This window comes from Nerophis lumbriciformis, linkage group LG24 (genome assembly GCF_033978685.3).
Source record: "Nerophis lumbriciformis linkage group LG24, RoL_Nlum_v2.1, whole genome shotgun sequence".
Taxonomy (NCBI): domain Eukaryota; kingdom Metazoa; phylum Chordata; class Actinopteri; order Syngnathiformes; family Syngnathidae; genus Nerophis; species Nerophis lumbriciformis.
Window position 1 is genome coordinate 363,575 of NC_084571.2, and position 24,624 is coordinate 388,198.

The 24,624-nt window shown below is 41.8% G+C and overlaps 1 protein-coding gene across 4 annotated transcripts in view; it reads left to right on the forward strand.

Annotated features, from left to right (window-relative positions):
• Positions 1–24,624, forward strand: part of arhgap23a (Rho GTPase activating protein 23a) — a 150,335-nt gene that overhangs the window by 86,954 nt on the left and 38,757 nt on the right. For 3 of the 4 annotated variants that reach the window (XM_061981288.1, XM_061981287.1, XM_061981289.1), the window contains exons 2-7: positions 9,685–9,888; positions 16,649–16,673; positions 16,921–17,013; positions 19,510–19,588; positions 19,956–20,010; positions 22,708–24,271. In XM_061981288.1, coding sequence (XP_061837272.1) covers positions 9,685–9,888; positions 16,649–16,673; positions 16,921–17,013; positions 19,510–19,588; positions 19,956–20,010; positions 22,708–24,271 — 2,020 coding nt within the window. Of the gene's footprint in view, positions 1–9,684; positions 9,889–16,648; positions 16,674–16,920; positions 17,014–19,509; positions 19,589–19,955; positions 20,011–21,994; positions 22,484–22,707; positions 24,272–24,624 lie in introns of those variants that run through there. The other variant, XM_072915946.1, reaches the window with a different exon arrangement.

Below are 24,624 nucleotides of genomic sequence, written 5' to 3' on the forward strand. Positions count from 1 at the left end.
GCGATTTATATTGATATTGTCACGTATCAACTGTTTGTCGTCTCAGGTCTTTTTCAAACTAGTACCTTTTTTCAAAAGTACTAACTTTAAAGGGGAACATTATCACAATTTCAGAAGGGTTAAAACCATTAAAAATCAGTTCCCAGTGGCTTATTTTATTTTCCGAAGTTTTTTTCAAAATTTTACCCATCACGCAATATCCTTAAAAAAAGCTTCAAAGTGCCTGATTTTAACCATCGTTATATACACACCCGTCCATTTTCCTGTGACGTCACATAGTGATGCCAATACAAACAAACATGGCGGATGGACAGCAAGCTATAGCGACATTAGCTCGGATTCAGACTCGGATTTCAGCGGCTTAAGCGAAATTGAAGAAGAAACTGAAGCTATTGAGCCATTTCGGTTTGAGCCGTATGCAAGTGAAACCGACGAAAACGACACGACAGCCAGCGACACGGGAGAAAGCGAGGACGAATTCGGCGATCGCCTTCTAACCAACGATTGGTATGTGTTTGTTTTTAAGTGTTGTAATGTTTTTAAGCTAAATTATTGGTAAACACAGTTTATGTATAATAATTTACGTAAAACCGCGAGTAATGAATAAAGTTTTCATCAATTAATATATTCTGTAGACATACCCTCATCCGCTCTCTTTTCCTGAAAGCGGATCTGTCCAGTTTTGGAGTTGATGTCAGCAGGCCAGGGAAGCTAGGGTCGATATTCTTCTCTTGATCATCTTCGGTGGCTTAAGGGACGGTAGAAGCGGTGTGAGCCAAGACATCCAGGGGGTTTAGCTCGCTTGTCTGCGGGAACAAACTGCCGCCGTGCTACCGAGGTCCTTTGTCCCTGAATTGCTCACACACGCCGGCAGATTCAATGGGGGTCTGGCGGCAGATTTCTTTGACTTTATGGTTGGAAATGCATCTGCTTTGAGTGTCGCAGGATATCCACACATTCTTGCCATCTCTGTCGTAGCATAGCTTTCGTCGGTAAAGTGTGCGGAACAAACGACTGACCATTTTCGTCGGCTTTCCCCACACCCTCGTATTTTGAAAAAATGTCGTCCTATTTCTTGCCACTTTGGCATCTTTGGGCCACTGGTGCAACTTGAATCCGTCCCTGTTGGTGTTGTTACACCCTCCGACAACACACCCACGAGGCATGATGTCTCCAAGGTACGGAAAACAGTCGAAAAAACGGAAAATAACAGAGCTGATTTGATTCGGTGTTTGTAATGTGTTTGAGAAAATGGCGGATTGCTTCCCGATGAGACGTCACGTTGTGACGTCATCGCTCCGAGAGCGAATAATAGAAAGGCGTTTAATTCGCCACAATTCACCCATTTATAGTTCGGAAATCGGTGAAAAAAATATATGGTCTTTTTTCTGCAACATCAAGGTATATATTGACGCTTACATAGATCTGGTGATAATGTTCCCCTTTAAGACATTTTTCAAAAGCTTTAGGCAGGTTATTAATAGCTTAAGTGTTGCTAAAAGGCACCCAAGTCTTTTTCTTGTATCCAGAGATGTGGTTAGTAATCATTTTTAAGCAAGAAATCTTCTGCTCACGTCAACCTTCATGTCATGTCACACATTCTTATTAAAATCCGGACAGGAATTGTCCGTAAGCCTCGTGGAAGCAGGAAGTTGTCTTGTGCCAAGCACTTAATGCTAGCTTGGCCGTTTTTTGCGGCTTTTAATGGCTTCCTTTTTGGATTGGATTTCCTGCAACTAGAGGACAACAAGAAGAAAGTTCAGCGTGGGCATGTTGGCGTTAGGAAAGGTCTTTGTAACAGTAGTGAGATTTCTCTGCGCTAAGCCTGCGTAGGACGTCAAGTTTAAACAGAAAACCACAGAGAACTTTCCAAATGCCTGTTTGGTTAAACAAAGGGGGGTCATCTGCGTCGTTTTTGTGTGCGAGCAGACAGACTGGTCATTGCCAGGTGACAGGTACGGTACCACCCAGCAGCTGGCCTGGCTTCAGGGGCTAGGGGTCGGGTTGGCGAGCGCTGGATGGTGTCCTGTGAGGTCCAGCAGACCGGCCGAGGAGGAAACAGCTTGAGCCCATGGTGTGTTTGGGGTAATCACAGGCTTTGGTATTCCCAGCGCTGGGAGGGGCCATGTGGTTGAAACCGGCGTGCTGGAGCCTGTTCCTCGCCAAGGCCCGATACTTCTCCTCAACCCCTTCTTCTTCCTCTTCTTCTCTTCATCCTATCATTCACTCTCTCTGTTAGCGTCTCTGTCCCAACTTGCCCCGACCAAACCGCTCCCTCCGAGGAATTTGTCTTTCTGCTTTCACCCTGCTTCATTTCCTTTTGGACTTTTTTCGATGCTTTATCATTCACCTGACAACCACCTGTGCCGCCGCCGTTGTCTTCCTTCCAGACATCTTTATAAAGTGCACAAAACAAATACATAGTACCGCAAAGCGATAGCTTACCACATGTCAGCTGTGAACATGTGAAGACAAAATATTGCACCTATACGGGCCATATCTACAGTACTGATGTTAGCTATCAGATTGTGAACTGATTGAAGTTTTTATATCCTTACGATCATAAATAATAAGGGTGTACAAAGAAAATCCATTCATATCCAAATTACAATTCTTATTCATCCCGATTCTGAATGAATTCATAATTTTCAAGAATTTATTAAAATGTTTTTTTTTCCATTTTTATAAACATTTTAGAATCAATTTAAAAATATGTGTTTAGGCCATCTCCATGCAACCAGAAGGAACTTTTTCTAACCTGTTAACTTTTTTGAAAATGTTTAATTATAATTATTATACCAAATAATACATTGCGATATTCGTGTTGAATTAAGAATCGATTCTGAGTTGAATCGTCACCCCAGGAATAGGGATCGATCAAAATGTTAGGTACTTTTTCTAACCTTTTAACTTTTTTGAAAATGTTTAATTATAATTATTATACCAAATAATACATTGCGAGATTCGTGTTGAATTAAGAATCGATTCAGAGTTGAATCGTCACCCCAGGAATAGGGATCGGATCAAATTTTTAGGTGCCCAAAGAGTCACAGACCTAATAAATAATGATAATGCCTCCTTAAATGTGGTCATTTATGACAATCATGTCCCTCATTTTTGTACTAAATGAGTCATTAGTTAGCCTGAGCAGAGAATTAGCATAGCTACATTAGCCAATTCTTGTTTCCCAAATAAAAACAGTTTAGTTTAGTAGTGCCCCAAACCCAGTCAGGAGTTTCATATTTCTTGTCATATTTTAAATAGACTCCATCTTTGCATAAGGTCAATTTTGAATAAATTATTTGTGAGCTAGCCTGAGGAAAGTAATTAGTAAATGTTAAATGGGTTGTACTTGTATAGCGCTTTTCTACCTTTTTAAGGAACTCAATTTCCACATTCATCCATTCACACACACACATTCACACACTGATGGCGGGATTAGCGATTTGTTGTTTCTGAGCTTCGGAAAGAAAACATGGCAACACACTCTTTTTTTTACCAACTTCCCTTCAAACTGGAAAACCAGAAAGCAGGTCAAAATTTCCATAATATCTATTATTTTCGTTTTTATTTCGTTTTGCATAAATGAGTGGTGAGCTAGAATGAGGTAGTCGTTAGCACAGCTACATTGAGAGATTGAAATGACAAAACACAACACACTGTCTTTGGTACCACCTTGTTTTTGAACCGGAGAACCAAAAACCAGTCCAGGTTTTATAATGTCCCGATGTCTGTTATTTACATTGCCGCCAGGTTTTGCGTAAACGAGTTGTTGAATTAGCATGGCTTCACAGGCCAACTGCCATTTTGGAGACCCTACAAAAACAAGCAAAACAATTCTGAACTTCTTCCTAAAAAAAACCCTGATTAAAATCAGCAAAATATGACTTCTCATTCTCATTATTAAGGAACAAGTTTCCTGAATCATTTACCTCTGTTTTGGTTGTAAAAATGGAAGACGAAGGAGAAAAAGTGTGATAAACCTCAAATGAGAAGGATTTCCATGTCAGGAAAGGAAGAATAGGTTAAAAAAAAAAAAAAAAAAAAGAGGCAGCAAATTGAGGGAAGACAGAGCAGCAAAGGAGTGTTGGATATTTTTAGGAGCATCTGGTTATCCTGCCCTGTTAACGCTAGCCACACTTCCTGCCTACAGTCTGACACTTCCTGTTGCAGCGTGGACGCTTGTTGCTGACTAGCCTGCTAGGTCAAAACCTGTGTGTGTGTGTGTGTGTGTGTGTGTGTGTGTGTGTTCTGGCCATGCTTACTTAATGGGGACATCGCTCTGTTTACACAGTCACCTTTAGGGGACCTCTGACGGTAGGGGGACAAAAAAACAGGTCCCCTAAAGGGAAATCTTTTTAAATGATAGTCAGATCCATTCTGAAGATGCCTAAGTGATTTTTAAGCTTTGGCCTATAAAACATGTTTACTGGTTAGTTTGAGTGGGAGACATTTGCACAGCAGCCTCCTCATCGGTGATTCTGTATGGTATCCATCCTTAGTTAAAACTAATATATTTTTCCAAAAACAAAATCTGGTTTAGTGTTCCTTAGGATGACATTTTCATACAGCATGGTTATAAAACATTATTACCTTAAAGTATGATTCACATTCAGAATTTTCCATCCTTCTATATATGCTAGTTGGAGTTGCAGACAACTTCATTAGTGCTAAATATCAGTTTTCAGTCATGTCACAGAAGATGCAGGATTTGCTTTAACATGTAAGTGGTGAAACTTCCTATAAGAGGACAGCTGTAGTGCTGTATTCTGACCATCATGTCATATTTAATTTGAATCATTTTTTTTAAATGGTCCTCAGTAGTCACGTACAAATTTGTGTGAATTATGCAAAATTATTTAAATTTGCTCCCCATGAACCATATGAACTCTTTTTCCCCAGGGTCCCCAGTAAGAATGATCAGCACATTACTTCATCAATCCAGAGATTTCAAGACGTGTATGAGCTAGCTGGGCAGTGACCATTTTACCAATTTTTTTTTTATGCCTCCACAACCTGTAGAAAGGGTAGTCCTCACAAGTGGTCCCCATTCCTAATGATTACCAGTATGTGTGTGTGTGTGTGTGTGTGTGTGTGTGTGTGTGTGTGTGTGTGTGTGTGTGTGTGTGTGTGTGTGTGTGTGTGTGTGTGCGTGTGCGTGCAATTTAGCATACATGTCTGCTATGTGTCAGGGATACATGTTGATGTTTTGACCAAACACAGGCGTTCGTTGACACGGTTAAGGCCTCCTAACCCAAATAGATCGTATATTGTAGTCATTCATAACAGACGAAGAAGATAAGTAATGCGGCAAAAAGCTCATTTAAAGTTAAATTTAAAGTACCACTGATAGTCACACACACACTAGGTGTGATGAAATTATCCACTGCATTTGACCCATCCCAGGGGAGCAGTGAGCAGCAGCGGTGGCTACGCTCGGGAATCACTTTGGTGATTTAACCCCCAATTCCAACCCTTGATGCTGAGTGCCAAGCAGGGAGGCAATGGGTGCCATTTTTATAGTCTTTGGTATGACTCGGCCGGGGTTTGAACTCACGACCTATCGAACTCAGGGCGGACACTCTAACCACAAAGCTGTCTCTATCTTTCTCATCTTTAGAAAAGTTTAATTGTTAAAGGGGAACTGCACTTTTTTGGATTTTAGCCTATCATTTACAATCCCTATGTAAGAAAAGAAAACATGTTTTTCTAAGTCGTTAAGTACGGCAAGCACGAGGTGGCTAACAATGCAGCTAATGGGAGTACACTATTCCAGGCCTTTAAAGCCATTTCAAAAACCGCCAAGAATAGTCCATTTACATCTGAATTTACCTGAATATTAACCGAGCAGTCATGTTATTATAAGATCTAACGCAGAAAGAAAAAAATTGCGACCTTGTGATTAAAGAGCGTATGCTGCTATATTGACATATTGAGCCTGGTGAGCTGCTGCATCGCCCCTGAGTTGGTGAAAGTTAATTCTAGATTACAAATCATGCATCTCTCTTGTACAGTAGAAGTTTGTGGTCAACTTTGACATCCAACTTAGACCCAAAGATGGCGAGAAAGACACGAAAGGACGCTTTTTAACCTTTCGTGAGGATTATGATAAATTATTCATCTAAACGGGAAGATATGAACATTCAGTCGGCATCCCAGTGAGAGCAGACATTGTACAGTAAGTGATTGCTTGCATGTGTTTGTAGTTTGTATTTCTTGTTTAGCACTTAGCAATACTGCTGCATGATGCTTAGTGTTTCACTAAAGATGAATCAGCTTAGCACACAGCTTCTAAAACTTGTAACTGTCCCAAAGTAATCGTTGCTGGCTCTCATAATGTCTGCCATGAATCGTGGGTTTGTTGTTGTTGTTGTTGTTGAAGGGAAATGGGATGTCTGTGAAATTAGCCCGCTGTATGCTTAAAATGAGCAAAATATGTAAATATTACATGTTATTATGAACGTGCCTGTTACTACATTACATATATACTTGTGCAGAGTTTCCCCTCGACTGCCACTATATACTTGGCAGTGGGGGCGTGGTCAATATGACATTATATATGATATAATCTTGATTTGCAATAATGCATATATTTTCTTTAAAAAGGCTAAACAAATGTTTTATGTATATTGAAAAATAAATATTAGTGTTAGTAGTTATTAATAATGCCATTAATAATAATAATAAATTATTATATCATCAGAATCACAATCATCTTTAACACAAGGAATTTGACTTGGTAGACTGAGCTCTCTTTGTTCAATGCAGTATTAATTAGAGATGTCCGATAATGGCTTTTTTGCCGATATCCGATATTCCGATATTGTCCAACTCTTAATTACCGATTCCGATATCGACCGATACTGATATATACGGTTGTGGAATTAACACATTATTATGCCTAATTTTGTTGTGATGCCCCGCTGGATGCATTAAACAATGTAACAAGGTTTTCCAAAATAAATCAACTCAAGGTATGGAAAAAAATGCCAACATGGCACTGCCATATTTATTTTTGAAGTCACAAAGTGCATTCTTTTTTTTAACATGCCTCAAAACAGCAGCTTGGAATTTAGGACATGCTCTCCCTGAGAGAGCATGAGGAGGTTGAGGTGGGCAGGGTTGAGGGGGGAGGGTGTAGGGGGTAGCGGGGGTGTATATTGTAGCGTCCCGGAAGAGTTAGTGCTGCAAGGGGTTCTGGGTATTGGTTCTGTTGTGTTTATGTTGTGTTACGGTGAGGATGTTCTCCCGAAATGTGTTTGTCATTCTTGTTTGGTGTGGGTTCACAGTGTGGCGTATATTTTTAACAGTGTTAAAGTTGTTTATACGGCCACCCTCAGTGTGACCTGTATGGCTGTTGACCAATTTTGCTTTGCATTCACTTGTGTGTGTGAAAAGCCGTAGATATTATGTGACTGGGCCGGCATGTAGAGGCAGTGCCTTTAAGGAGTAATGGCGCTCTGTACTTCTCCCTACGTCCGTGTACACAGCGGCGTTTTAAAAAGTCATAATTCTTCCTTTTTGAAACCGATACCGATAATTTCCGATATTACATTTTAAAGCATATGTCCGATAATATCGGACATCCCTAGTATTAATTGTTGCTGCTTATTGTAAAAGGTAACACAGGCTATACTTTATTATGCCCTCCAGGAATGTTGCAATTTAGTTTGCCAAATATGTAAACAGTCCTTAGAATTAAAAAATATAACTTGAGGTGTTTTGTTGACATTTTTCACAGTTAAGTCACTGTAAAACGAAGCACACTCAAGAAAGTACATTATATACACATGAAGTGCACATTCATGTAAGAATCATAATATAGTTTGGAATAAACTGAAAAAATCAGTAAAATGATGTAGGCGACAGGTTGAGCTCTAATTCCGCTAGCTTAATGCTAACGTACAATGGACTAACAAGCTAACTCTAATTAGCATTGCCAATCGCAGGCACATATAATGTATATAAACAATCCTTCACACTAACATTCATATCTATGTACAATTTACAGTCTCCAATGAAGCTAACATACATATTTTGGGAAGGTGGGAGGAAACTGGAATGCCTGAACAAAACCCACACAGCACAGCGATGTTCGAAGGCGCACATGGCGTGAAGTTAGACGTTATTGTTGGTAGTAATGTTAAAAGATTTAGGGTAATTTACCCTGGTTTGAACAAGAAATGCAGTAATTAGCTTAAAATGTATTTCAACTTTCTCACCTTGCTTTGGTCTCAACTCCGTTTATGTGCGCAACCAGCTGACTGGCTTCTGAAAGGTCATTTATATGCACTTTTTATTTTATTTTTCAAATTAAATCAATGAGGAATGTTTTTATGATATTTGAGCTGTTTTTCAAACTTATTATAGCCATCCATCCATCCATTTTCTACCCCTTGTCCCTTTTGGGGTTGCGGTGGGTGCTGGAGCCTATCTAGTACATAAATAATAGACTAATAGACATTCAAACAATATATCACTTAAATTTGTTTTCATATTAAAAAAATGTGTTTTCATTGTAAAAAGAAAAATACTTATTTTGAAGGTGTGGCGGCATTAACCTTGCCGTGGCTTTGCTCCACGATCGTTAACATGTAGTGGAAACCCTGCTTGTGTATATGAAATGGTGATGGAGGTATTTGTATGTTTTGTAGAGCGCTTTACCTACGCATTGGCCCAGTGGTTAGAGTGTCTGCCCTGAGATCGGTAGGCTGTGAGTTCATACCAAAGACTAAAAAAATGGGACCCTTTACCTCCCTGCTTGGCACTCAGCATCAAGGGTTGGAATTGGGGGTTAAATCACCAAAAATTATTCCCGGGCGCGGCACCGCTGCTGCCCACTGCTCCCCTCACCTCCCAGGGGGTGATCAAGGGGATGGGTCAAATGCAGAGGACACATTTCACCACACCTAGTGTGTGTGTGACAATCACTTTAACTTTAACTTTATAAGCGGAATAGAGCAACTCCCATTGGCACCATTGTTTGCTGACTTTGCTAGGGTTTTTTTTAAGCTAAAGAATGCATAAAAGATAAAAACATGTATTTTTGTCTTAAATAAGGATTGTGAAGGATAGGCAAAATTCCCCCCAAAAAGTGCAGTTCTCCTTTAAGTATTAGTCACAAATGAAATATATCAGAGTACTTAATGCTTCCTTGTACCTTTCTGGAACTATGAAGTGCATCAATGAATGACCATCGTTGTGATTGTTGTAAGATGAATTAAATAGTTAACATGCAGCAACCCAATCTGGTGGACTTGTGGGGTCTGCAGGTGTCATCTAAATGTATTCAACGTTCAGTGAATTCAGTTTTGTGCCACAGCAGCTAATTAAGTTGTATAGACCTTGGCCTCCGAGCGGACTCCGAGGTGTTTATCCCTGCTCCCTGTTTGGTCAGGTGACGGCGCTTGAGTGACAGATGTGGGTCGTCAGGGCAGCGCGAGGGTGCGAGTTCTCACGTGTGTCTGACAGCCCGGCTTGTTTACTCTGCCTTTTCGGAATGAGATATTTAGAGAGAGGGTGGGAATGCGTGCGGGAAAAACTCACTGGTGATAAACCCAAGGTCAGTGTTGTCCAGACTGCCCCCCAACCCTGGCCCGTTGAGGGACAGAACCGCTCCTTGCATGTTTGCAAACTTGTCAGAATCTGGTGGCTAAAGCCCCTCCATCTTTTTTACGTCCACAGGCGAAAGGGCGGAGGGATGGTCTCTCGTCGACCGCCGACAACCCTCGGCCGCCGATGGCGTCCAGGCCGGGGAGGGAGGGCCTCAGCGCACCTTGGAAAGGCCCCCGGACGCTGGTCCTCCGCAAGAACTCTCAGGGTTTTGGCTTCACCTTGCGCCACTTTATTGTTTACCCTCCAGAGTCCGCCCTGCACACTAACCTCAAGGTGAGTGATAATGCCACGTTTACACCAAACAGGCCAGTTCATGACAGGTCCGAATCCTGACCTGGCCTCTGTGGGAGTATTAGCATGCTCTGCAAATAATTCAACTAAGATTATTGTATCACACAGACTACATACTAGGGGTGTGCATCGCAAAGTAACCCAAGGTTTAAAAGGTTATGTCAGGTATCATGTAAGGCAGTGTTTCTCAAATAGTTGGGGTGCGCCGAGATTTGTGTGGGGAGGCATGAGGTGCAATAGCGTGATAGCATATATCTTGACACATACAGATAGATGAATAAACCTACACTTGAGGGGGTGCATGAAAAAATGCTGTCCCCTAGAAACATTTAACTGTGAGCAAGTTTCTAACAGACTGTTTAATGCAGTGATTTGGGAGCGCCATGAGGTGTCGGGGCAAAGGGGGCGTGAGACGCAATGACGTAATAGCATATTTATGGTTAGTAAAGAACTATTTTGACACATACTGTACAGATTAAAAATAGACATTAACTTCAAGGGTGGCGTGAAAAAATGTCTGTCCCTTGGGGAGGGCATGACAGAAAATAATTGAGAACCACTGATGTAAGGGTAAGGGTTTGCAAATTAATACAATAGGGTTAAGGTTAGGATTAGCGTTGGGTTTCAGGTTAGGGGTAAGCGTTTGCTACTGATAACTATAGGGTTATGGTTATTCATTAGCTCCCTGCCATTCGCTGGGGTTACTTTCAAACCCACCTTGCAAAAATGCCTATTTCTGATACTCAAAAGTATAAAATGCATTCTCAATGTAGTTTTACACATGAAGAAACACTGATATGAGTACAATAAACAGCATTATACTTGCAAAACGGGCAATTACACAAAAGCATGTCTTGTCGAAGCATCCTCCTGCTGGAAAATGTTGAGGGAACTGACTTGTGACACAATGTCGTTTGGTGGATTCTTTGCGGATAACACCATCAAACCACTTACACTGCTCAAAAAAATGAAAGGAACACTTTGAAAACACATCAGATTTCAATGGTGAAAAAAAAATGTGGGATATCTATACTGATATGGACAGTTTAATGTCTCAGGAACAAAAGGATGCCACATCTTTTGAAGGAAATAAAAGTTTTCAGCCTACAGAGGGCTCAGTATATAGACACCCCAAAAATCAAAGTGAAAAAATGATGTGGCAGGCTCGTCCATTTTTCCTAAATTCAATTTCTGCAACTCAAAATTATTTTCAATATCTTGTGTTGCCCCCACGTGCTTGTATGCATGCTTGACAATGTCGCGGCATGCTCCTGATGAGACCACGGATGGTGTCTTGTGGGATATCCTCCCAGATCTGTCTAAGGGCATCAGTGAGCTCCTGTAAAGTCTGAGGAGCAACCTGGCGGCGTCTGATGGACCCAAACATTATGTCCCAGAGGTGTTCTATCGGGTTTAGATCAAGTGATCGTGAGGGCCATTCAATTGTGTCAATTCCTTCATCGTCCAGATACTGTCTGCATACTCTTGCAACATGACCAGGAGGAACCTAGGACCTACTGCACCAGCGTAGGGTCCGACCATGGGTGCAAGGATTTCATCCCGATACCTAATGGCAGTCAGACTGCCGTTCTCTAGCCTGTAGAGGTCTGTTCGTCCCTCCATGGAAATGCCTCCCCAGACCATCACTGACCCACCAGTGAACGGGTCATGCTGAATGATGTTGCAGGCAGCATAGCGCTCTCCTTGGCTTCTCCAGACCCTTTCACGTCTATCACAGGTGCTCATGGTAAACCTGCTCTCATCTTTAAAAAGCACAGGGTTCCAGTGGCGGAATTGCCAATTCTGGTGTTCTATGGCAAATGCCAATCGAGCTTCACGGTTCTGAGCAGTGAGCGCAGGGCACACTACAGGACGTCGTGCCCTGAGGCCACCCTCGTGAAGTCTGTTTCTGACTGTTTGAGCAGAGACATTCACACCAGTAGCCTGCTGGAGGTCATTCTGTAGGGCTCGGGCAGTGCTCAACCTGTTCCTCCTTGCACAAAGCAACAGATATCGGTCCTGCTGATGGGATGAGGACCGTCTACGGCCTTGTCCAGCTCTCCTAAAGTAACTGCCTGTCTCCTGGAATCTCCTCTATGCTCTGGAGATTGTACTGGGAGACACATCAAATCTTCTTGCAACAGCACGCATGGATGTGCCATCCTGGAGGAGTAGGACAATCTGCACAACTTCAGGAGGGTTAAGAAATGGCCTCATGCTCCCAGTCGTGATAATGACTCTAGCTAAAGCCAACACAAGTGGAAAAACAGTTAAAAAAGATCAAGAGGGAGAAACTTGAAATGGCCTCCACCTGCAAAACCAGTCCTGTTTTGGGGGCCATCTCGTTGTTGCCCCTCCAGTGCACCTGTTGTTCATTCCTTCAACACCAATGCAGCTGAAACCGATGAACAACCCCCTCTGCCACGTACCTGACCAAAACCTTATCAGAAAAGTGCAATTGAATTCATGCCATACCCTGATAAAAAAACTGTTCCTTTAATTTTTTTGAGCAGTGTATTTAAGTTACCATAAAACAAAAAGTATTTGTTCTCAATTTAAAGCAGATAAAGGAAAATGATTATGCTGAACCGATATGACACACATGCTGAACTCCCTTGTTACAATACACCTGTTATGCTTATTACATATAATTATTAATACACAATATTTGGACGATAAATCAAGTATTCTTCTCTGCTATCTTTTCAGATAACAATACTTGTTTTCTTTGTGCTCCACTCTCATTCTGGTACGATATTTTAGGACCTCTAACAATGACAACAGTGAATATTTTGCCTTAAAGTAACCAAATGTGAAGGTGTTAAACGCGCTTGGCTACCAGAGTTTATGCTCTTTGCCCATGTTTATTTTTGTTACCACACATGTTCTCCATTTTCTCCCAGCAGCAGAAGCCTCGTTTCTTACCCGGTTAAACCTAAGGCGGAGCTCTTTGCAGTTCACAGATAAAGTTAATTGTCATGAAGTAGAGGTTCAGCAAACCGCTGAATAATATTAGCAGCGGTGGAGAAGCTCAACCATTCGATTTGATCGAACTCGACTGCGACTGAGTGGCTTGAGGTGTAGAGGCGGGGGTTGAAACGTCTCCAGATGTGAAAGTGAAGCAGCTGAGAACAAAGCCTCCATTATTATTACTATTGTTATTGTTATTATTATTATTCTTTATATTATTGTTATTGTTATTATTATTTTTATTAGTGTTATTCTACCACCTCTTCACCCGCCAGCTGCAGAATAAAAGCGAGAGTCGTTGTCTTGGGTTTGGTGCCGCTCATAGCCAGGCACTATCAGGCGGACAACCACGGGACAATAGGCCCACTAATGCTAGGCTTTTTGGCTCTGGTTCTGCCCTCCAGGGTCACAATGGTGGTTTGTTTTTGGACAATTGGAGACAGAGGGATGACCCACGATGGGAATACGCTAAACGCGATCAAGCTCTTTGGGGCTCTTTGTGCAGACCTCCCCCAAAGTTTAAATATTCACCACCTGACCTATCAGAGGATCTAAAAAAAATACAGTAAACATCTGCACTGGAAAAAATGCCCCTCTTTATAAATTTAAAAAAAATCTAGTTATTTTTGCTTGTAATGAGCAAAAAATCGGCCAATGGAACAAGTCAAATTGTGTTGGTAACCGATTTTTTTAAATACAACATTATATTTAAGCTTTAAAAACCTAAAAGTGGTCGTGAAATTAGCAATCAAAACTTAATATTAGCTATACTTACTAGTATTGTAAAGTTTTGTGTCATAAAACAAACCTGTGATGCTCACAATTAGTATTTTTTAACCTTAGAAGATCTATTGTCTAAAGTTCTTATGTCTCACTAAAAAAATACTATTCAGGAGATTGTGACTTGTATTAAGTTTGTTTAGATATTTTGATTAGAAATTAGAAATATATACTTCATGAGATTGTGAGTTTTTCCCAGTGTATATAAAGAGTGTAAAAAATAGGATTATGTATGGTAAGGACTAAAAGTGTTAATATTAATGCTGAATACTAGGAGTGTGAATCTTCGGGATCCTAACGATTGGATCTGATTCTTGAGTTGACGATTCGATTTAAAAACGATTCTCAAATTCAACACGATTCAAACTGATTCTCGCGATGTTATAAAAGCTCCTTCTTGGTGCATGTCATTTTTTTCACAAAAGTTTTATTAAAAGTTCTTTCAGGCTGTATGTTGGAGTCACATTTGCCAGCGAGCACACCAATTGGAGTCTCCGCACTCATTTTTCTACTGACGTATGCATTGATCTGATCATTGCCGTTAAAGGAAAAGCGTTTGAATGGTCGAAATAGATTGCATGATTAATCTAAGTGTGTTCACGATTAATGCAATAATTGTTTGTGATTAGTCACATGAGTTTACTCGTTAATTTTGACAGCCCTAAAAAATACACAAATCACCTGATCCGATCAGATTCGGTCTAAACTTCTACATCTTTTATTTTATTTTACAGTGCTGCCAAGTCTGGATCAGATCTGGATTGAACATGATTTGATGATATCATCTGAAACATTGCAAATGTTATTTGAATTGGTTTATAGTTAGGAGATTGTGTTAGAAAATGACTTCTCTTCTTAAAAAAGACTTTGGATTTTGGGTCTTAGAATGTAGAACCCAATTTCTAAACAATCATATCACTATCTTTACGTTACCACATTACACTAAGGGCCTGATTTACTAAAGGTTTGCGTGTACTAAAACACGTGCAAACTTGATAGCACATGCAGAGCTGATCTACTAAACGTGTGCAAAATGGATTGCATCTGTTCAGTGAGCAGAATAAGGAGTGCAATCCACTTTGCGTCCCTGTCCTTATTGATATGCAAAATATATAGCTGTCCAGTCGGGACCCGGGGTGGACCGCTCGCCTGTGCATCGGCTGGGAACATCTCTGCGCTGCTGACCCGTCTCCGCTCGGGATGGTGTCCTGCTGGCCCCACTATGGACTGGACCCTTACTATTATGTTGGATCCACTATGGACTAGACTCTCACAATATTATGTCAGACCCACTCGACATCCATTGCATTCGGTCTCCCCTAGAGGGGGGGGGGGGGGGGGGGGGTTACCCACATATGCGGTCCTCTCCAAGGTTTCTCATAGTCATTCACATCGACGTCCCACTGGGGTGAGTTTTTCCTTGCCCTTATGTGGGCTTTGTACCGAGGATGTCATTGTGGCTTGTGCAGCCCTTTGAGACACTTGTGATTTAGGGCTATATAAATAAACATTGATTGATTGATTGATTGATATGCTGATCATTAAAACGCCCACAATACTGGGAGGAGAAGATGAAAATATATCATACAGCACGACAAGCACTCACCACCATTTTGCAAGCACTATTTAGCGTTTTATTTAGCACGTCGGAAAAGTACGTGCGAACTGACCCACGCTCGGTCGACGATTGACAGAGAATCCTCTGTCATATGTGTGTGTGTGTCAAAATATTGGCATGGTGTGTCAGAAATAAAATATATTACGCATATGTTCTTTTCTGCAACATCCTTTTATAATTTTATAACTGCATGCTGGGTGACGTACTAAAACAATTTTAATTGATGTTTTGGTGTCTCCTGGAGTTTTTTTTTTTTTTAATGCCCTTCCTTTTTTTGTTTATAACATATATAAAGGAGATATATATTAATATATCTCCTATATGAAAAAAAGGTCTTGAAGTATGCATTTCTTTGCTTCTTGAGCACAGTAAGTGCAGCCTCTCTCCTGCGAGCGCACTTGAAAAAAAGTGTTTTCTATTGTAGATGCAATTTGGACTGTCTAAAATGCCCATGAAAAGTGGAAGATGTCTCCTGCATGTTTGAAAACCTAGCCACATGTAGGAGCATGATCAAATGAATATGCAGTAAATGATCCTTCGTGATCTGCACCACTTTACATGCAGTCTTAGTAAATCACACACATAACATGCCCACTAATAGTACACCCTATTTTATATATTGCAAACGCTGTTAATGTGAATGTGAATGTTGTCTGTCTATCTGTGTTGGCCCTGAGATGAGGTGGCGACTTGTCCAGGGTGTACCCCGCCTTCCGCCCAAATGAAGCTGAGATAGGGTCCAGCACCCCCCGCGAACCCGAAAGGGACAAGTGGTAGAAAATGGATGGATGGATGGATGTTTAGCGCCTGTTATTAGGCCCTAAAAGTATTATCCCTGCTGTCTTGTGTCGGTCTGTGGACTCCGGTGGTTTAGAATCCACGGTGTACGGTCTCTAGTATATGGCGGTTTGGGGACAAGCAACTCTTCTTTCTGTGGCTCTTAAGCTCCCACCCACCCCCTGGCATTGTGTGCAGAGTGCAGGAATGAGCCCACTCAGCGAGGCCTAAAGCCGGGCGGCCGTCAGCCCACGTTCCCCTAACCCCAAACTGTCCACTCAGCTTGGATGTGTGCGTGATCGTGTGTGTGTGTGTGTGTGTGTGTGTGTGCGCGTGATTGCTTCACTGACTGTATGATGTCATCACGAGCACTTGTCATCTCGTCTAAATGTAATCATATTGAAATTTGAAAGGAAAAGTGAGGCAATAAAAGCGTACGTAATCTGTCTTGTTGTTCACTATAAAACCATTTTAGCATTGAAGCGCTTCTGATCGGGTGGAAAAAAGTGTTGTAAATTAAAAGAGAAAACTTGGGATAATAATGAATTGTTATGGCAGTTTTAGTCTGATTTGCATCTTCTTTTCTTCTGTTTGCAGGATGAGGAGAACGGCAATGGAAAGGGTGAGTTATCTTGCATCACGCATTAATGAATAGTGGGTACAGGATGATGGACAAAGACACTATTGGAGGCATTACTTCCACTCTGCAGCATCCTTGCGCCCCCTACAGGACATATTGCAGAAGTGCACCTAAAATGTGTCAATTTGGACTCTCATGACTCAGAGAATACATTTACTGTATTTGATTATGCACCGAGCAGCCTGGGCGCATATGTTTGCTCATCTGGTTTCATTGGCTTTTGTCACAGGGTTCCAGAAGGGAAGACTGGAGCCCATGGACACCATATTTGTGAAAAATGTGCGAGAGAAAGGTCCGGCACACCAGGCGGGCTTGTGCACAGGTGAGGAGAACATCATGTGCTTGGTAAATCAGCTGAGAGCGGGGATCTCGTGTTTGGTGATGTGATGAATACCAGTATGACAACTTTGCAGATGTGTCACACGGCGGGACAACTTGTCCTGTCGGGTCGAGCAGACCGAGGAAGGCAGGAGGAGCTCTCTGACAAAGCGAAATGAGTACTCGTGCGCGGCGCCGGCACGCCAAGTGTCCCCTTTCAGAAAGTCCTATGTTATTAGCGTATGCAAACACGCTCTTTGTTTGCACTTGTGACTGCATGGAGCCATGTCAGCGCACACTGCACACAGCTGTTATCTAAGCGCTCATACTTGGTTCACAAGAGGCTCAGCTCTTTCGCATGTCCAAAACCTGATCCTTCTTTAAAAGAATACCTTGTTATCAGTAATTGTTTTCGCATACCTTTTTTAAATGTTTAGATTATTAATATTGTTTTTTAAATGTATTTAATGCAAGGGTACTTAACCTTTTTAACCTCGGGGCCCAACTTTTCCACAACAGAGGGGCACTCAAATATTAACACTGGAAGCTTTGACGTGGAGGTTGCACAGATGAACCAACAGCAGCGAGCAGACAGCGAGGGCAAAGTGAGATGCACCGCAAAGTACCAGAAATGATTGCAAAAGCCCATTTTTAGAAAGTCACTGATGTTGGACTTGTTCTCATTCCGCCACACCAAAGTCATCCAAGCATGCCTTTATGGACACTGCTTTGTGCACGGGAAAAGTCCCGAGAGTGTCGGAAGCATAAAATTGTCCAAAAACATCTTGTTAAGATGAATTATTAAGAATCGGGGACAACTTAACACTGTAGTATAAATACATTTATCAATCTTGTCACAATAATTCACTACTTATTAGGGGTGTGGGGAAAAATGTATTCAAATTCGAACCCAGATTCTCACGTTGTGCGATTCAGAATCGATTCTAATTTTTAAAAAATAGATTATTTATTTTTATTTTTTTTTTAATTAATCAATACACAGCAATGCCATAACAATGCAATCCAATTCCAATTCCAAAACCAAACCCGACCCAGCAACACTCAGAACTGCAATAAACAGAGCAATTGAGAGGAGACACAAACACGACAGAACAAACCAAAAGTAGTGAAACAAAAATGAATATTTTCAACAACAGTATCAATATTTGTAACAATTTCAACATAGCAGTGATTAAAAATCCCTCATTGACATTATCATTAGACATTTATAAAAAAAAATTAAAAAAGAACAATAGTGTCACAGTGGCTTACACTTGCATCGCATCTCATAAGTTTGACAACACACTGTGTCCAATATTTTCACAAAGATAAAATAAGTCATATTTTTGGTTCATTTAATAGTTAAAACAAATTGACATTATTGCAATCAGTTGATAATGATGTTTTCAATGCACAGACTGTTTTTTCATTTACAGTACTACACCATAAGAAAATAACCGGAGATTTTACCCAGAAAAACAGTGGTACCGTTTTTTCCATTTACATTAATCGGCGTTAAAAACAACAACCGTAGATGTGAGTTAAAAAAAAAAAAAAAAAAAAGTGATATTGTTTTTCCATTTACAATAATACACTGTATAAATGACAACCGTAGATGTTAGTGTAAAAAAATAATGGTACCGTTTCTCCATATACTCCAATAGAAATATAGCAAACATAATTTTACAGTTAAAAACAGTGGTACAATTTTCCCATTTACAGTAATACTCTGTAAAAACAATCACAGATTTTACCGTAAAAGAAGTGATACCATTTTTGCACAGAAATACATCTTAAAAACAACCACCATAGATTTTAGTGTTAAAAAAAAATAATGGTACTGTTTTTACATTTACAGTAATACACGGGAAAAAACAACCGTGCATTTTAGAGTCAAAAAAAAAGGTACCATTTGTCGAATACCATTCAAAAAAATAACAAGCGTAGATTTTACCGTAAAAAACAGTGGTACCATTTTGCACAGTAACACGCCGTAAAAACAGCCATAGATGTCAGTGTAAAAAGACAGCAGTACCATTTTTCCATTTACAGTAAAACACTAAACACAAGAACTATAGATTTTACCATTAAAAACAGTGGTAGCATGTTTTAATTTGCAGTAATACACCAAAAAAACAGTGGCACCGTTTTTTCCATTTACTGTAATATGCTGTAAAAATCATCGTAAATTTTATGAAAAATTCTGGCAACCGATCTGCCTGTTCGGTTTTCTACAGTAAAATCTAAAGATTCTTTTTTTACGGTGCTTAACATTTTTTTTAATTTTTATTAAATGCATAGGCAAGTGTGTAATTACATCATGAGGCAAATCCCATACATTTATATTCATGTATATTATTCACAGTATGAAGGGCAGCCATGACTGCGATGTGGCCCTCAATGAAAATGAGTTTAACTCACCTGTTTGAAAGTATTAAAGATGATATTCAGAGGTCAACTTTACGTAGTGGTGAATAACCGTGCGTTCTTTGTCCACAAGGGGATCGTCTGGTGAAAGTGAACGGGGAGAGCGTACTGGGAAAAACGTATTCCCAGGTGATCGCCCTCATCCAAAACAGGTAAGACCTTCTTGTCTCTTAAAATCTGATGAAGCGTGTGAGCACTTTGAGCATGGATATGACACACACGGTTAACGCTTCTGAAGGGAGTTGTCTGAAGCTTTGTGTTCTACACAGTCATGGAGCAGAATGTGTTTTGATGTGCAATTAACTGCTTGGGAAGGTAGCTAAGCATCCACAGGGGAATTTTTTTTGCATATAAATTTCTCTGCTTGTTATCTTTAATATTCATTAAATAAGATTATTAGCTGATGCTGCAGCATGAAACTTGTTTGTGGGCACAACCCAAATGAGACTTGAACCCACAATTTCCAGCTAAATATGCATGAATAATTTGATGTTTACTAACGACTCCCTCTTCAAACAGTGAGTGTGTGCTGGAGCTTTCCATTATGCCAAAAGATGAAGACGTGCTTCAGTTGGTAAGTGTGAGTATGTCTTTTTTTTTAAACTTATCAACCATACATTACCCTTCCCTAAACACTCAATCCCCACTGTATTATTTAATGAGATCGAACACAGGAACTGTTTCAAGAACCTATTCATCTGTATAATTATCATCCATAAAAGTCCAATGTAGTGGCCGATGTTCGAGTATTCTGAAGAAAGCCTTTGCGGAGGTCTCATCTGAGTGTTGGGACAAGGCCTGCATAATTCTACAGAAAATGTGAATCCAAATGTTATTGCTAAAAATGTATATTACACTGGAACGATTTTTACACACTCATTCCAATTATAATGATATCAAAACATTAATATCAATAAAACATCTCGCACACTTTAAAGAAGCTATTCATGTTTTTTAATGCATTCATTAATTTGAATATACAGTATCTCCCAAAGGGGTCATATTATGAAGTTTTTTTTGTACATTTTTTTAAACACTTTCTTGTGGTCTAACTCAGTGGTTCTCAAATGGGGGTACGCGTACCCCTGGGGGTACTTGAAGGTATGCCAAGGGGTACGTGAGATTTTTTTTAAATATTCTAAAAATAGCAACAATTCAATATTTATTGAATAATACTTCAACAAAATATGAATGTAAGTTCATAAACTGAACATCAAATTAAGTAGGCTATTCCATTCATTACCATAACCCCAGAGTTTACTCCATGCCATGATGGTTTGACCCTCACTAAAATGTTTGTCCAAAAGAACTGAAAAGAAATGCAACAATGCAATATTCAATGTTGACAGCTAGATTTTTTTGTGGACATGTTCCATAAATATTAATGTTAAAGATTTATTTTTTTGTGAAGAAATGTTTAGAATTAAGTTCATCAATCCAGATGGATCTCTATTACAATCCCCAAAGAGGGCACTTTAAGTTGATGATTACTTCTATGTGTAGAAATCTTTATTTATAATTGAATCACTTGTTTATTTTTCAACAAGTTTTTAGTTATTTTTATATCTTTTTTTCCAAATTGTTCAAGAAAGACCACTACAAATGACAAATATTTTGCACTGTTATACAATTTAACACATCAGAAACTGATGACATAGTGCTGTATTTTACTTCTTTATCTCTTTTTTTCAACCAAAAATGCTTTGCTTTGATTAGGGGGTACTTGAATTAAAAACAAATTCACACACAGGGGTACATCACTGAAAAAAGGTTGAGAACCACTGGTCTAACTCACATGTAATGTGACCAAAATGTTGCATAGAATATGTTTTATATGGAGTCTCCTGACAGATATAAGTTGGAACTATAAGCTACTTTGTAACAAAGGAGGATGTATGTGCATGTACGAGCCAGTCTGCCCCACAACAAGAGAATAGAGTAAAAGAAGGAGCTTATTGACTACAGCTTCAGACATAAAATGGCGGACTTGCGCAAGTATCTTTGAGGAAATCTCCACCGTATGTGGAGATAGCCGCTGACATCACAATTGGTAAAAAACGTCACAGGTTGTGAAAATTCCAAGCGGCTCGTTTGGAGGAAGTATGAAGGAAGGCAAAATTGTTTTATAAACATCCCAGCCATGGTTTGATTTCACATTTTCAGGACTTATGCAGATCCCCAATTCACGAAAAACAGGTGACAATAGGCAAGAAAAGTTGGTTTTGCATAATAGGAAGCTCGAAAGCGTTATAAAATGAACAAGACCTCTGCACTGATAGAAAGCAATGATCGTGACAAAGGGACGCCGGAAGTTATACTTTCAAAGTAAAAGATTTCCAAAAAAGAGTCTACGCATAGACATGAAGGATTTTTAACAGGTAGAGCAAAACTTATTCTTTGTGGCCCTAATTTATCCGTGGCAGGCTGCCACAAATAAATTAATGTGTAGAAATCACTAACCATTAGAAATTGAATCTCACCTCACTCTTGATGGATACTTAAAAAAAAAAAAAAATGTGTGCAGGCTTAGTCGGGAAAATGACTCAGAATTCTCCTGCTCTGTGTTTGGATGACCAAACAAAAAATTTTGACGCTTTATGTTTGCTCATTTTGGTCCGCCCCACCTGCCAAAACATGTCAGGTTGACTTCCCGCGCGCGCCTTGAAGCACGTCTCCAATGAGAGCCTAAACATGTCAAAAGTCAATGGTTGGAGTATTTCTACGTCTGCATCAACAACTGCATTCCTGGCGTGACATCACCGCTAGGGCGCCTCCCTCCACACTCCCACTGGGTGGAGTGAAGCAAAGGCGCGTGAGAGAGAGAGAAGTCTAGAAGGAGAGGAGAAAATAACATGAAGAGAGCGAGCGCTGAAATAATAACAACAGTAGAAAAGATTGGACACATCCAACACAAAGTACATACAAGGAGGAAGATTTCAGTGAGGACACGTCTACTTGTTCCTCCTCGGGTGTTTCCGTTCTTAAGATTCCAAGAACGTCTTCGTTATGCTTTTTCAAAATAATTCCTAAGATTCCACCGCTGCAATGTAAGTAGTTGTTATAAGTGCCTGTTTGTGTTTTGCCTCGGCTTGCGTGTGTTTATGTTTGTATTTGGAGCCCTGGAGACAGACCGAAATGAGAGCCCGTTCCCATTTTAAGCTCTGTTTTGCAGCAAAAGGCGGATTTAATAGTTGTTGTCAAACTTGTTTACGGTGCGTAAAAAACACACACCTGTGGAAGCTGCTTCACCTGCCGTGCCCTCCTCTTCCAGGCCTACTCCCAGGATGCCTACCTGACCGGCAACGAGCCCTTTTTGGGGGGAGCTGAGAACCTCCCGCCGCCGCCGCCCCTGTGCTATCCCTGCAGCAAGACCACGTCACCTGCAGGGGCACCGCCACCTGCCCCCATGGGCCAAAACCAGCTGGATAATTGGAGTCGCTGGCCCGGTTCCTCCAGTCCCTCGTCACCCCTGGACAACCGTTCTACTGTCTGCAGCCCTGCCAGTTGGCAGGACGGGCATTTGGGAGAGCTTGGCGGCATGGGGCACAGCAGCCCAGCCCACCGCACAGAGGAGATCCAGTATGGTATGACGGGCCAGCAGCCTCAGGGGCAAACCAGGGGACGCTCCTACTCGTCCTCCTCATCTTCAGGAGGCCCTTTATCAAGCCCCCTGCAGGTCCACTACCCCAACCACCATGCGGCCAGCTCCACGCAGGCCCATACTCGCAAGTCAAGCAGCTCGGCTTGGACCAGCCCACCGTTGCCCCACCTCAGTCACGGACACCCTGAACGCTGCCAACAGGCGCTGTCGGAGTGGTACTACAACCAAGTCCCCGAGCGCTCAGGGGGACGCAACATACAGACGCGCCAGCGCAGCTACTCCCAGGACCGACTCAACGATACCAGGAGGCAGCAACGTCAGCAGCGAGCAGACGGCTGGCCTCACAGCGCCTCCCAGGACACTCTGCTGTTACTTCAGCAGTCGGGACCAGGGCCACAAGGAGAGCCCTACTGGTCATATGGGGAGTGGGGTCCAGATAGGGGCCATCCTGCCTCGAACTACACTAGGACTCGCTCTGAAAATCTGCTGGGACAGTATGATCGTCACGGACGCTCGTTAGAGATGTTAGACCGAGCTGCAGCTGGACTGGTCTCGCCTCGGTGTGAGCGGTGGAACCAGCCGCCCAAGCCACCCCCTAGGACAGATCTCCACCAAAAGCATGGGGGTCAGTACCCTGCAAAACAAGCACCCCAGATGCCTCGACACTCACAGCCAAACTCCAAACAACCCCAGCAGGCGCCCCCAAAGAACCGGCGACTTCCTTCAGGCCAGAGCATGGACGACCAGCCTGTTGGCTACCGCAGCTATAGCCCCTCATTCTATCGTAAGACGGGCCGCATCATGCAGCAAGCCCAATCTTTCAGAGACCCTTCGTACTCTGGCCCCCACCTCAACTGGAACACCAGCCCGCCAGAGGGTGCGCCAGCCACCTCACCCGCCCCCCTCCTCACCTCGCCTGAATCCCAGGACAGAGCATACAGGCCCACCAACCACGAGAGGGAGCGAGGGTCAACGGCGGAGGTGGTTGCGGCGCAGACCCAGGAAGTGGTAATGCGGCAGAAGCCTCCCAGTGGACGGCGGAACGCCCACGGCATGCGGCACCCCCACTACGCTCTCCCGATGGACGGCCTGGAGCCCTCCTTGTTTTCTCCGGAGCCCCCAGACTCAGCACCCGCCTCCAGCTCCTCGGGAGAGACAGTGCCATGTAAGGCAAATGGCAGCCTTGTCCCGCTGTCCCTCGAGGATGACTCGCTGGCGTCCATCCCCTTCATCGGTAAGCTTCCTGTTCCTATTTTATGTCCGTGTCATTCTGTGTTACTTTTTGATGTCCTTTCCCTCTTAAACCTCTTTTGTTTCCTTGGTTGTCTAGTAAGGCTTACTGGGTGTCATAATGTTATTTCCCAAGAGAATATAGGACCCTGGTTATAGTAAGTCTTTATTTTGGTCATCAGGCTAGCATTGCCTTCATCTCCCTCTAAAGCGACTAGTGGTGGTACGCGGCTCTGCTACTCCGCAGGGCCCCGGGTTATCCCGGCTAGCTGCCCCAAGAGGGTGCATGCATTCCTCCACCATAATGCGTCTACATCCTTGTTGTAATTACAAAAACTTTGACGAGTCATATTTCAT